Source organism: Poromitra crassiceps, assembly GCF_964638095.1.
Source record: "Poromitra crassiceps genome assembly, chromosome: 18".
NCBI classification, from domain to species: domain Eukaryota; kingdom Metazoa; phylum Chordata; class Actinopteri; order Beryciformes; family Melamphaidae; genus Poromitra; species Poromitra crassiceps.
The window spans coordinates 25,903,790-25,916,524 of record NC_139636.1 but is presented as its reverse complement, the minus strand read 5'-3'; the positions used below and the strand labels follow the sequence as shown (position 1 = coordinate 25,916,524).

At 45.5% G+C, this 12,735-nt stretch overlaps 1 protein-coding gene across 1 annotated transcript in view; it reads right to left on the bottom strand.

The window, feature by feature from the left end:
* tln2b (talin 2b) overlaps positions 1 to 12,735 on the bottom strand; it is a 72,046-nt gene that overhangs the window by 40,727 nt on the left and 18,584 nt on the right. The window contains exons 12-25 of the mRNA XM_083654873.1: positions 12,309 to 12,492; positions 11,978 to 12,091; positions 11,140 to 11,248; positions 9,903 to 10,111; positions 9,141 to 9,239; positions 7,454 to 7,621; positions 6,695 to 6,989; positions 5,308 to 5,474; positions 4,364 to 4,492; positions 2,307 to 2,420; positions 1,991 to 2,104; positions 1,712 to 1,846; positions 1,354 to 1,482; positions 1,135 to 1,237 (exon numbers count right to left, since the gene is read on the bottom strand). Of these exons, the coding sequence (XP_083510999.1) occupies positions 1,135 to 1,237; positions 1,354 to 1,482; positions 1,712 to 1,846; positions 1,991 to 2,104; positions 2,307 to 2,420; positions 4,364 to 4,492; positions 5,308 to 5,474; positions 6,695 to 6,989; positions 7,454 to 7,621; positions 9,141 to 9,239; positions 9,903 to 10,111; positions 11,140 to 11,248; positions 11,978 to 12,091; positions 12,309 to 12,492 (2,069 nt within the window). The remainder of the gene's footprint in view (positions 1 to 1,134; positions 1,238 to 1,353; positions 1,483 to 1,711; positions 1,847 to 1,990; positions 2,105 to 2,306; positions 2,421 to 4,363; positions 4,493 to 5,307; positions 5,475 to 6,694; positions 6,990 to 7,453; positions 7,622 to 9,140; positions 9,240 to 9,902; positions 10,112 to 11,139; positions 11,249 to 11,977; positions 12,092 to 12,308; positions 12,493 to 12,735) is intronic.

Here is a 12,735-nt window from a genome sequence, read left to right as displayed (position 1 = left end):
AATTACGGACACGGTGTTCACATTCTCCTGTGTTTTACATTGTTATGTACTGAGGCCACGTAACCATACCTTATAGATACTGACGCCGACGTTTTACTAACCAAATTCATTTCAATTTCATTATCTTCTCTTTGCAGCAGTGCTGCGTTTAATTAATGCAAACAATCAGGTAAGTATGATTACTGCCTTGAATAGGATTGTGTTGGCAAAGTGCAAATCAACCAGCAGAAGCCAACAGCACCACAATGAGAGCAATCTGAAACACCCTCATTGGGTTTTTTTTTTTAATATAAATGAGCTAATACAATAATACAAAATAGTAAAATATGGCCCCATGTGGGAGGTGCCCTTAACTTATTATACATAACGCTGAGAAGAAAAGCAGCCAATTGCATCAAGTTGCATTATCCAGCCAAGTGGAGCCATTTGCTGATGGAATGTTAAATCTAGTGAAAATAAGATTAATGAGTAGCTAGCAGCACCCAGGGCTGCAGCATCAAGTGCTGCCTGGGAGCTTTCATTGTTACAATACACTGTTCGCTATCTGTCTTCATCTCTCCTCCCCTGAGCGCATCAATTGAGCTAGAATTGAGGGCAAAACAGCCGGTCTGTGCTGCATCCACGGGACTCAGTTTTAGGCAACAGTGATAACGCCACTAAATAAACCAGTCCGAATTTCCCCTGCCTGCTTTATTCTCTGAATCCCAATTGGCACAGCTAACAGGATATACTTTTTTCAACTAAGAACCTACACTCAGCCATCTATGTATAGGTACAGTATATGTATAAATGATATATACTACAGCAATGTAACGTATTTAGACAGAAGACAGGAGTATATTATTGAAGTAAATGGCTTCTTTTTTTTTGGGTGGGGGGGGGGGGGGGGGCATTTTGCCTTTATTAGATAGGACAGTGGGCAGACAGTAAAGGTGGGGAGAGAGAGATAGAGAGAGGATGACATGCGGCAAACGACCACGGGTCGGATTCGAACCCGGGTCGGCTGCGCGAAGAACTAGGCATTTGTGGTACGCGTGCGGTGTGCTACCAGGTGAGCCACCGGCGGGACACCCCAAGTAAATAGCTCTTTAAGCTTCTCACATCTCCTCTCTGTGTGGAATAGGCTTCTTTTACCTGTATAGTGTTCATTTCCCTGTGCAGCACAGGTCAGCAGTTGGGCCATGGAGGAGCCCACCGCCTTAGATGTGCTTCCCAGGTCCTGAGCGCACTTCTCCAGCTGTGTGTGTACAACAGAAAACACATATAAACCATTGGATTTGATCCCTCTTCTCATCTCAACAGATGTCTATAATGTTTCAAGTGAATTGTAAGGGAGATTGTTGATATACTGACCGATTCCCCAGGAAGAGGTTTGAGTTGAGAGTCGATAACGGACATCTTGGCATCTTGAAGCTCACTCCTGAGCGTTTGCACTGTTTTCAGGGCTGAGTCGATCTCCAGAGGACCGCAGGCTTCATGGGCCTTCAACCAGTGCCGACACAAATGTTACTCACACTCTACTATCCACAATAAACGGGATACAATCCTGTATTTTGTGCTTGTTATCTTTCGCTTTATGGGATCAGAGATTGGGGTGTTGCTAAGAGCAGCCTTACTTGGAGAGAAAAAAAACATTTTACAAGAGATAGTGAGAAATCCCTGCATCAGCGAGATTTATCCTGCTGTCTCTAGCAGTGTTGCGTACAGATACCTTCTGGGTAGCAGTCCTGAGCTCTGCCAGGCAGGTAGCCAGGTTCTTGGCACACTGGCCCAGTTGCATAGCAGCAGCCTGGTCAGCCACTGTGGGAACTGCCGATTTTGCAGACGTCACCATCTTACTTCCAGGCTGGGGGGTGGCCATGAAAAAATAACATTAATAACACATACTGTAGCCACGCTCACTGAGAAGAAGCAGGTAAAACAAGTGGTGGTAAAATAGTCTCATGATAGTGTCTTTGATAGATAACTGTGACGTGCTGACAGGTCCCACCTGTAGGAAGCTCTGGCTGGCCATGATAAGGGCAAGCTGGGCACTCAGCTCCTCCGGCTGGGCCTGGCTGCTCCTCATGCCGTGGACCAACTGGGGAATGCTATCTGCCACTGCCTGCATGTGGGCACAGAGATACAAATCTGTGACATTTCCACACAGTCCACAGCACTGTAATTAAGTCTGCATCAGACAGGCAACCAATATTCTACTGGTTTCCGGGCTGTGCTTTTCAATACATGATTTGATAATGATTTTTATGTGGCAATAACAATTATGATTCCTTCTCATGTATTATTCTCAAGGTGCTTGTCCCTACCTTGCAGCTGTGCACTAGCTGTTGGTGCGAGGCGGTGTTTTTGTTGGAGGCAGCAGCATTTTGAGCAGCTGCGATGGTCTGAGTAGCAGCAGCCGCTGCCTGCTTTGCAGCTACCTGTTCAGAAGACACCAATGGAAATCATTCAGTATAAAGTAGGACACTAGGACCTGGCTACGGGTCACTTTGACTTTTGTTCAGTGTTATACTGTTGTGTATTCAGGATTAATCCACATCCATGGACCTTTCATTCTTTATTTCATGAGATGTTGAACACTGCTTTCAGCGTGCAAAACAAAAACATATATAGCGCTTAGTTGACACTAATCCGCAGGCAAAAGGCTAGCTTTGAAGTGACGGCAAGATTGCAAATAGAGGGAGAAGACATTCCTTGCTTTGTGGATGGAGGAAGCGAGGATGAAAAAAGAAACATGAAATACAATGATATCTTTGTCCTGCGGAAAACAAACAAGACTGCGCTGCACTTGGAAGTGAGATGAGTGGCAGAAGGAGCATTCCTATCTCTGGTGGAACTACAGAGTCACATATTCTATGTGCTCCTAAACAAAAGCATCTGTACAGCACAGCTGCACAGGAACTGTATACATGACAGTGGGGAAGGAAATCGAGGTGACACCGACCGGAGCAGATACAGAGACAACAGGGCAGATTAAAGGGCTCTTAAAGGGCACATACACACACGTCTGTGATATCTGTTACACACACATCACTCTGCAACTTGCAGATTCACGACACTCTAAATCCTAGTTCCTCATTGCGCGGCTCGCAAGACGCTGGCGGCTCTCGAAGCTTTAGTTGGCGGCTCTAAGAAATTGCACAAAAAAAAAGAAAAAAAAATCCCCCCCCAAATTTCAAAAATTTAAATAAACCTTTATGGCATATTATTACAATACAACAATACTGGTGTTGACAGTAATAGAAGGTGCCAAATCATTCAAAACAATAAGCATTTTGCTTTTAGGAGCATTGTGCCAGCGTGCAGCGCTGTTCCAAAACGTGTCAACGTGTGTCGTTGCCTGGGAAACGCACATCCCATAATACAACTGTTCGCATCGCATCCCATTATAGTATGATGATACTTGGGATGCCATTGCGAACATAGATGTGAACAGGTTAGCTAAAACTTTAGCGTCGCCAGCGATGGCCCCCACCGTTGAGGTCGGGGTACGTTTCGAAATCCCTCCAGGCCTGAAAGATTTTCTGGGGGAAACTGGTATATATATATGTGTGTGTGTGTGTGTGTGTGTGTGTCTGTCTGTGTGTGTGTGTGTGTGTGTGTGTGTGTGTGTGTGTGTGTGGAAAACAATAAAACACAAAAAAATGGTAGGCAGATGTGCTTGGTTGGGGTGGCTTTTGGTGTTTTGCGGTAAAAGTGGCTCTCCTATTGACTTTGTCCTGCCAGTGTGGCTCTCATCGAAAGAAATAGTGAGGATCACGGCTCTAAATGGTCTTCGGTGTCTCCTCGACGGAGGCGGCCATTAGCAGCATTATTGGGATGGTCTGATGCAATAGAGGCAGACTGAGATGTATGTCTGATAGCAGGCTGATCCCAGCCTTGGGTAATGCAAAGTTTATGTGCTTGGGAAATTGAACATTGTGGAGCTCTGGAGCAGAGAGGGGTGGTGAGTCATTAGGGGCAAACTGATACCAGGGGCTAAACACAGATCTTTACACTTAGATTAGCTCATTCACAGCAGTAATGGGATCTACAGCCCCTCTGCTGCAGGAAATAGAAATAACACAAGACAAATCTGCTCAATGTGCCTCATTTGTGCAAATGAAGGCTGAGTTATTTCAGTATTTTGACGGATTGCATTTCCTTTAGCCTGAAGAGCAAACTATAAATCTATACCTGCATGGATCTGATGTAATCTGCATTGTAGTTCTCTCTAAAGATGAGTCACGGTGTTGGGATGATATGGGAACATTTTGTGCATGACACTTTTGCAGATAGGGAGAAGCAGCTCTACTGGAGGAGGGTTTGTGTTCGATAAAGTCGAGCGATACACAGATAAGAATATGTTGCTGTCATGATTCACCTCCAGCCTGTTGACCAGTTTCTTCTTGATGGCATTCTGAGCAGCGGCGTTAGTGGCCACACGCAGCCCCTCCGCTGCCTCTCTTAGCCTCTGCTGCTGGTCCTCATTGTCTGGGTAGGCCGCCGCCCCCTGAGGGAACACGTGCACACACATACTGTAAACATATACATACTGTAAACATATAACGGCTAGAGCTCAGCAGTGAAAGGTGGCATCAGATCCCCTCTTACACTTTAACCACATTGTAAAATAGATGCAAAGAGGCATTTAGCTCAGTGTGCTTCCTCCTGACAGTTGCCAAGGAAACCGTCAGTGCCAGATTCCGACTTCCGCTTGATAACGGCGATGTGGTGATTAATGTGTCACACGGATCAAAAACATCTCTAACGAGCCATACGCAGCGTTTCACTTGCCCGCATATTTCATTTCATTGATAATATCCTGCTCATTTATACTTGTCGACAGTGCCAGGGGCTTATTAAGAACCACTGATGTTGTGCCCTTTCATCTCGGATGGGAAATGACACTGGCAACTGCATACAGTAAAACAGTTTTTCTTTTCCATCAAGTGACTGCAATTCAATTTCATTTTTTTTTTTTTACATTGCATTTGACATTTATTATCATATTTGACATACCGCATGCAAGACCACTATGGCAGTGACGGTGCTAAGGTCAATATTAGAAAATAAGACAAATTAAATACTCGTAGTTGGGGAGTAACAAATCACATAACAACAGTCAGATAGGTATTACTGTAAGACTGTTTAGAAGCTAACATTTTTACACAGCATGAAATAAGTTGTACATTGTTTTAACAACCATATTCCAAATTAAAGCCTTTCGATTGGAATAAACTTCAATTTAGTAACATAATCTGATTACTTTCACATTACAATTCTTTAGTGGATTACATTTAGACAGTGATCCTGTCACTATGTTACCTTCGCAGCCTCCACCATCCGAGCTGTGGCATCAGCCAGCAGTTTGGCTGCAGCCAGCAGTTTCTTAGAGTTGTCGACATCCACCTCTGCCTCAGCATCCGATCTCATGGCATTGACCAAGTCAGAGGTGGCCTGGGCAAGCACCCTGGCCTGTCGCACCATCTCCCCTGTTCACATTATACAGATGCACACATGAAGCACACATGTACACAAGTACATGCATAGAACAGAAAGAAAACCTCAACTAGCAGCACTAAGACAAAGCCATGTTTAGAGCTGCAACGATGAGTGGATTAATCGATAAGTCGATAGTCAGAAAATTAATTGCCAACCATCTTTATAATGGATTAATCTTTTAGGCACATTTTAGAATACATTTGAGGACATCATCTTGCGCTTTGGGGAAAAAGTGATCAACATTCTTCACCATTTTGTGACGATCGATTAGTTGAGAAAATAATAACAGATTCATCGATTATGAAGATCATCGTTAGCTGCGGCCCTAGCCATGTTACACCTGCAATTCTGTTTCTGCTTCCTGAGACATTCCAGTATTGAACAGCTAACTGCGGGATATTTATTTGATTGTCCGACTCTTCAGGAGTCGCACCATGGTTTTCATCTTCAGGTACCCTTACAGCTGAAGGTTTCTAGTGACTCATTCTCTCAACATTAATTAGAATTTTACAAGTATATGAAACATGGAACACATCGCAGGACACACCTGCTATAAAAATCTGTATTTCCCCAAAACCCACCACCAGCTGGAAATAACTTAGCAGGAGAGGACTATGAAAGATAAGACATCTAAAGTGTTTTACAACTACACAGTACGTCCTGGCCTTGGGAATCAAGCAATACTTCCAGAGTGAACTCTGATGACTGAATGTTGTTCTACGGCTACATATTTTCTTTCTTTTTTGATGATTTGGGAACGAAAGAGTTTTGCCCTCCGTAAAATGCCCAGGTCATGTGTTTCCTTTTAAGTTTCAAAGCCTCCCTGATGCTGATTGAGACCAGATTGGGAGCTCTGTAGTGGTTTTGGATGACATGTTTTCGACAAACCCTTGAGGATTGGCTGGGTTTGGAAATTCTTCAGCCTCATGGCTTGAACCATAACAAATACCATGAGCTTTGAAAATGTTTCAGCAGGAGAATTCTAAAGATCACTTAATATGAAACATAACCTGACAATATCTTAAATCCACTGAAAGAATAGAATAGATCAACAGATGACAAGCATTTTCAACTGTCAAAGTCCCCTTGGAATAATAGCTAGCAAACTGATTTGTGACAAACTGGTGGTCTACCAAACTGATCAGAAATGATAAGACTTTCAAGTCTTAAATCTCTCTCAAGTTCTCAACCATTTCTCCATTGAACTCACCAGCGTCACCCATGGAGGTGAAGATGTTTTCGGTGACGTTCATGATTGTGTCGGTGGCCTGGTCGTAACGTCCAATGGGCTCTCCACAGCTGGCGTAGTGGCGGACATGCAGCAGCAGGTCGCTGAGGGCCTGGCTCACCACACCGGCCGCCGCACCCACTTGCTTCAGCAAATCCCCGTGGTCGCTGGCCGAGCGGCAGGCCTTGACACAGGTCTCCACGGAGCGGTCCACCAGCTTCCCTGCCTCCACAAGCTGCTCCTGACACACTGGGGAGCTGATGGTAGGACTCACCACCTGCACCGCAAACAGTCACGGGGCACAGAACACAAACCAATCACTAAATTCTTGAAGACTATTTTGAAAATTTGACAGAATACATCTAATTCCTGTTTAATCAAATGTAGCACTATGTGTTGGGGTCAGTCCACTTTCAGTTCAGTCATTTTAAAATGTAAAATGAAACTGCTGTGTTATATCTTATTTCATTCAAGATATGACATGCAAACCTTTTCAAAGTTTTTGAATTTGAAGGAAAATCAACCTTGAATTGGTTGAATTATGAGAGAACTGACCATAAGCCTGCGGTCGACGGAGCTAAAGCAGCTACTGTAATTAAGTCACAGCTGCCATTGTATTCTGACCATCCCCTAGCTTGTGTTGTGTCCTTTACTACACGGCTGAGGAGTGGCATAGGGCTGTGGATCAGTACCTTGGTGCAGGCCACCAGCTGTGAGGTGGACAGGGCTGTGGATCAGTACCTTGGTGCAGGCCACCAGCTGTGAGGTGGACAGGGCGCACTGAGTAGCAGCTGCAATCACGCGGTTCTGCAGCATGGTGTCCTCGGCCACCTGGGCCACGTTCTTGGCCTTCAGGACTAACATCGCAGCTGCATTGGCCACTGCTTTGGCCAGATTCATCAGGATCTCCTGAAACACATTCATCAATGTCGTTTAACACAGCTGCGCACATGTGGGGAGGGACCAAAATATACTCTGAAGTTAGGATTGTAACATTGCATTGACCTGTATTACAGCAGAGCAGTGTTGGCCTAAGGTATGGAGACCAAGACTGTGTAAGATACATAATATACCACGTCATCTTGACAGGATAACAAGAGGAAAGCAAGGTGGTGGAGAGGGTGTAAGAAAACTAGACGATGTCTATGTGCCAGTTAAATGAATATGACTGTTAGTCTAAAGGGATAAACAGTGTTGGGAGTAACTAGTTACTAAGTAATGCATTACTGTAATTCCACAACTATTTTTGCAACAACTATAATATACCGTAGCCCATTACTTTTTGAGAAAAGTAACTATTAACTGTAACTAATTACTAATTTTCAGTAACTTGCCCAACACTAAATATCTGTTGTGTTTTATTGTTCCGCTATTTACATTTTCATCATAGTGATATGTGGTACAATGATACAGTAGATCACATTTGACAGTGTCCTACCTCAGCCAGTGTTTGCTCATGGCTAGCTCTACACAGCCATAAAAGTACTTATTGAAGGTGATGAGGAGGGAATAACAGACATTATTGTCTATAAGGAGCTGCTTAATCCTGTACTCATACAAACATTTCCATAACTGCATCATCTCCAGAGTCTCCACCCTAGAACTTGAGCGGGTACAGCGAGCGAGATTTCTAGTTACCGTACTTTCTTTTGCCATTTTGCCTTTATTTGATAGGATAGTGGGGCGGCTGTGGCTCAGGAGCTAGAGCGGGTCGTCCACTAATCAGAAGGTCGGTGGTTCGATCCCCGGCTCTTCCAGTCCGCATGCCGAAGTGTTCTTGGGCAAGACACTGAACCCCGAATTGCTCCCGATGGCTGTGCCAGCACCCTGCATGGCAGTTTGCCGCCTTCGGTGTGTGGGTAAATGTAGGCACATTGTGGACTGCATTTATATAGCGCTCTTATCCAAAGCGCTATATAAATGCAGTCCATTTACCATAGTGTGTGCTAGGCAGTGACAAGAAAGCAGGGAGCGAGACAGGGGAGGATATGCAGCAAATGGACCGCAGGTTGGATTCGAACCCGGGTCAGCTATGTGAAGGACTAAGTCTTAACGGGACACCCAATTTCTAGTTACATTTATTATTCAATAATTCGTAAAATAATTAAATTACTTTTTGAGATAAGTAACTAGTAACTGTAATCTAATTACTAATGTTCAGTAACTTGCCCAACCCTGGGGATAAATGAGGTAGATGGTGAAGGCTATGGATAAGCTTATGCTATTGGGTGTCTGGCATACTGTGTTGTCATTTCAATAGTCAAAAGCTCTCCTCCTGAAACAATGTCATGAACTCCACATCAACGAATGGTCTAATAATAAAGCCTGAAGTCATTACATAAGCGTGTGTTGAAATTGTTAAAAGGAGTGTATGTGTCTTCCTGTTTGGCAGCAGTGTCATAGGAACAGTGTGTGGGTGGTGTCCAACCTGGAACCTCTCGTCGGTCTCGCCCTCCCCCATGTGACGGAGCAGCTCCCCGCTGGCCTGACCGATGCATCCTGCTGCAGTCAGCACCGTCTGTCTGGGCTGCATGGGGATGACATCACCACATTCATTACACTGGCCTGGCCTGCTCGCACTCAGGCTTCCATCTATTATTGAAAACAGATTCCTGGATCGAAAATCACATCAATAAACACCATCGTGATATGTCTTCACTACGGCATTGATCAAAAGGAAAAGCTGCATGCAATGGTTTTTTTTTTACTTAAACTCTTTCTGAATTTTTTCTCTCCCATTTTCTCCCCAATTGTAGTTGGCCAATTCCCCCTCCTGGCTCCACCGCCCCCTGCCGATCTGGGGGGAGTCATCGATTAGCACGTGCCTCCTCCGGCACATGTGTAGCCTCCAGCCGCTTCTTTTCACCTGACAGGACGTAGGCGTGGGAGGATCACACGCCTTCCCCCCAGACAGGTGCCCCAACTGACCAGAGGAGGCACTAGTCTAGTGCAGCGACCAGGACTCATACCCCACCAGCTTCCCCTGTCTGTGGGAACATCTGACCAAGCCAGAGGTACCGCTGCTGGGAATTGAACCCGGGTCTCCGCGCGGTGGTAGGCGAGTGCTTTAACCTCTACGCTACCTAGACGCCCCAAAAGCATGCAATGTTGAGCGTGTCTTTGTGCCTGCTGCGATACAGTGCAGAATGAAGGCCAGGTCAGTACAATAGTCAGTGTCAGTGCGTCTCACCTCTGCGGCTGCCGGCTCAACCGATGTGAGCAGATCAGATACAGCCCCTGCCAGCGTCCTGGCAGCACCCATCAGCCTGTGACCGCTGCCCACCTCATCGTCCATTAGTGCTGCTAGCAGCTTGACGCCCTTGGACATTTCCGTGAGGTTGGATGAGATGGTGGTGATGGCACAGCCCACCGCTGTGTAGTCTGTTTCTGTAGGCTCACCTGCAGAGCACAGATCACCATCATTAGACAGCGCATCCTCTGCTGTGCATCTTCATTTGCTGCACTGCTGCCTCATTGATTTACCTAATCCAGCGGGCAGCTTGCCTGTCACATAACACACACATCAGTGTCACGGTCAGAATTAGACATGGTTCCGTGGAGATAAGTACGTAGATGGAGTACAGTAAGTGACCATGGTTCCATGGAGATAAGTACGTAGATGGAGTACAGTAAGTGACCATGGTTCCATGGAGATAAGTACGTAGATGGAGTACAGTAAGTGACCATGGTTCCATGGAGATAAGTACGTAGATGGAGTAAGTGACCATGGAGAAGAAAAACTTTCTATTGGATTTGGGCGGGGGGGTATAAGTACCATCTAACAGATGGCTAGGTAAGATTAAAACCCAACAAAAGGCTGGCAGGAACTTGGCTGGCACTGTGCCAAGCAATAGGGGGAGCAAGACACCAGTAAGTCGAGCTCTCAATTTTTTTTTTTTTTTTTTTACGATTTTTTTTTGGGGGGCATTTCGGCTTTATTTTTTTTTATATAGGACAGTGGGCAGACAGGAAGGGTGGGGAGAGAGAGAGGGGGTGACATGCGGCAAAGGACCGCAGGTTGGATTCGAACCCGGGTCAGGCGCGCGACGGGCCGAGCCTTCCTGGTATGCGTGCTACCAGGTGAGCTACCAGGACGCACAGTCGAGCTCTCAATAACATGTTCAAGATTTATTTATCGATACGAAGTATTTACCAGTGGAAATGGGAAATGCTCCATTATTAAAGCAGAACCCAGGGTCCATCCTTAGTGTGCGTTTGACATGCGTTTATTGATTTACATCTTGGGGGTTGCTAAGACTTTAAGATAAACAAGAGTTCTTGATAACAGTGCGATTCCCTTTCGAGCTTTGTCCAGCAAAGGCTTCATCATAAACAAGAAATCTGGTGAATTCTCCTGAAAGGAAATGAATGAAAAGTGAAAAAGATATATTCTGTATTGGCATTTTAGTATTCTCCTGAGCACCCACCTGCAGTGAGATTGACCACAGATGCTGTTCCAGCGGTGATGGCATCGACTTGAGAGTGTATTTCATGTTTGGATTCATCCACTTTGTTCTGAACCCAAACCCTGGACGCCTTTCAGCAGAGGAGGAAAAGGAGGTCTTTTGACTTTCATCACAGTGGGTGATTTTCAGCTCATATAAACGTTTTCGTCAAGGATTAAAGGACTAGGGCTTCACAACCCCCACAGTTTAGAAATGATCAACATAAGCTTAAAAACACATCCCCATATTTACAGTCAGTTCTACCACCAACTGCTTTAAAACAAAATACAAAAAACCTTCACAGAACAGATTCACAGAACAGGCTATAGAGAAAGCAGGCATGCACACAGTAAGTGGGGGAGGGGGATAGGAGGTGGTGGGATGGGGGCTTTAAGGAGAACTACAATATTCCTGACGGGGCAGTTTTGTTTGATTGCATTGAGGCCAATGTGGAAGTACCAAAAACTGCAGTTCCTCGAATGGCCACTTGAGGCTGGCTCCAAAAGGGAGTCTTTCCCCATTCACCCCCATGTTAAAATACCTGACTTTACAGGATAAATAAACATGTTTGGGTCTCTATAGCTAATCTCACCTTTCATGACAACATACAGGGAGTGAATTTTTTATAAACCTCACCCGTTTAAAGTAATAAAGACGGTAAAAAAATACTGTTTTGGGTGTGATTGACAGGTCGCCTGTCCAGTGATCTCACAGCTCACAGACCAAGATGCCAAACAGGCGGCTTCAAAACGGGAGTCCACAAACTAACGTCACACTCAAACCCATCCATCTCTTTTTACAGTCTATGGGCTGAACTCACCAAGTCGTGGCCCAGTGGAGGCAGGCTATCAATATGTCCCAGGTCAGCCTGGGCCTGCTGCACTGCATGCATACTGCTGTTGATGGTCCCCATCAGAGCCTGCTGGGCCAAACTCTTACAAGACAACACGTTTAACACCATGTATTAATGTACAACCAAGACATACCATCAATTATGTAAATGACTACACAAAATGTGCTAAAATGCATCGCATGCATTGTGTGTAAGTGCAAAATTAGGCCTATATTTTTTAAATGACGAGAGGGAATTATTCGAAAGGGACGACATGTTTGCTGTTGCTGCGTTTGCCATTTGAAATGGCCATACTCACCAGTGGGGGCATGTGTCCTCTGTGCATCTGCCCTGTGGTGATCTGCTGCTGGGCACAGGGCATAGAACCCATATTGAAGGTGTCAGGGCCGCCGATGGACCCCGAACGGATGATACCTGGTAGTGCTACTGAGCCGTGCTCCACACGACCCACCCGGTTGAACTGCTGCTGCAGAATCGTGGACCTAAGAGAGGAGCGAAGGAGACAGAGACACTCTACTCGTGGGATGTCTTCATCCTGGGCTCTCTTTAAGGGAGTGGCTATTCAGGACATTTGTGTGGCAGCGAGCTGGACCTTGCCCCTCTCTTTTGTTCGGTTCTATAGACTGGATGTCTCCGCCCCGTGCGTGGCACAAGCGGTTTTGGGACACAGTTAAGGAGCCCGGCAACTTCCCTTTCGGATCGGAGCGATGAGCTGTCTGGCATGG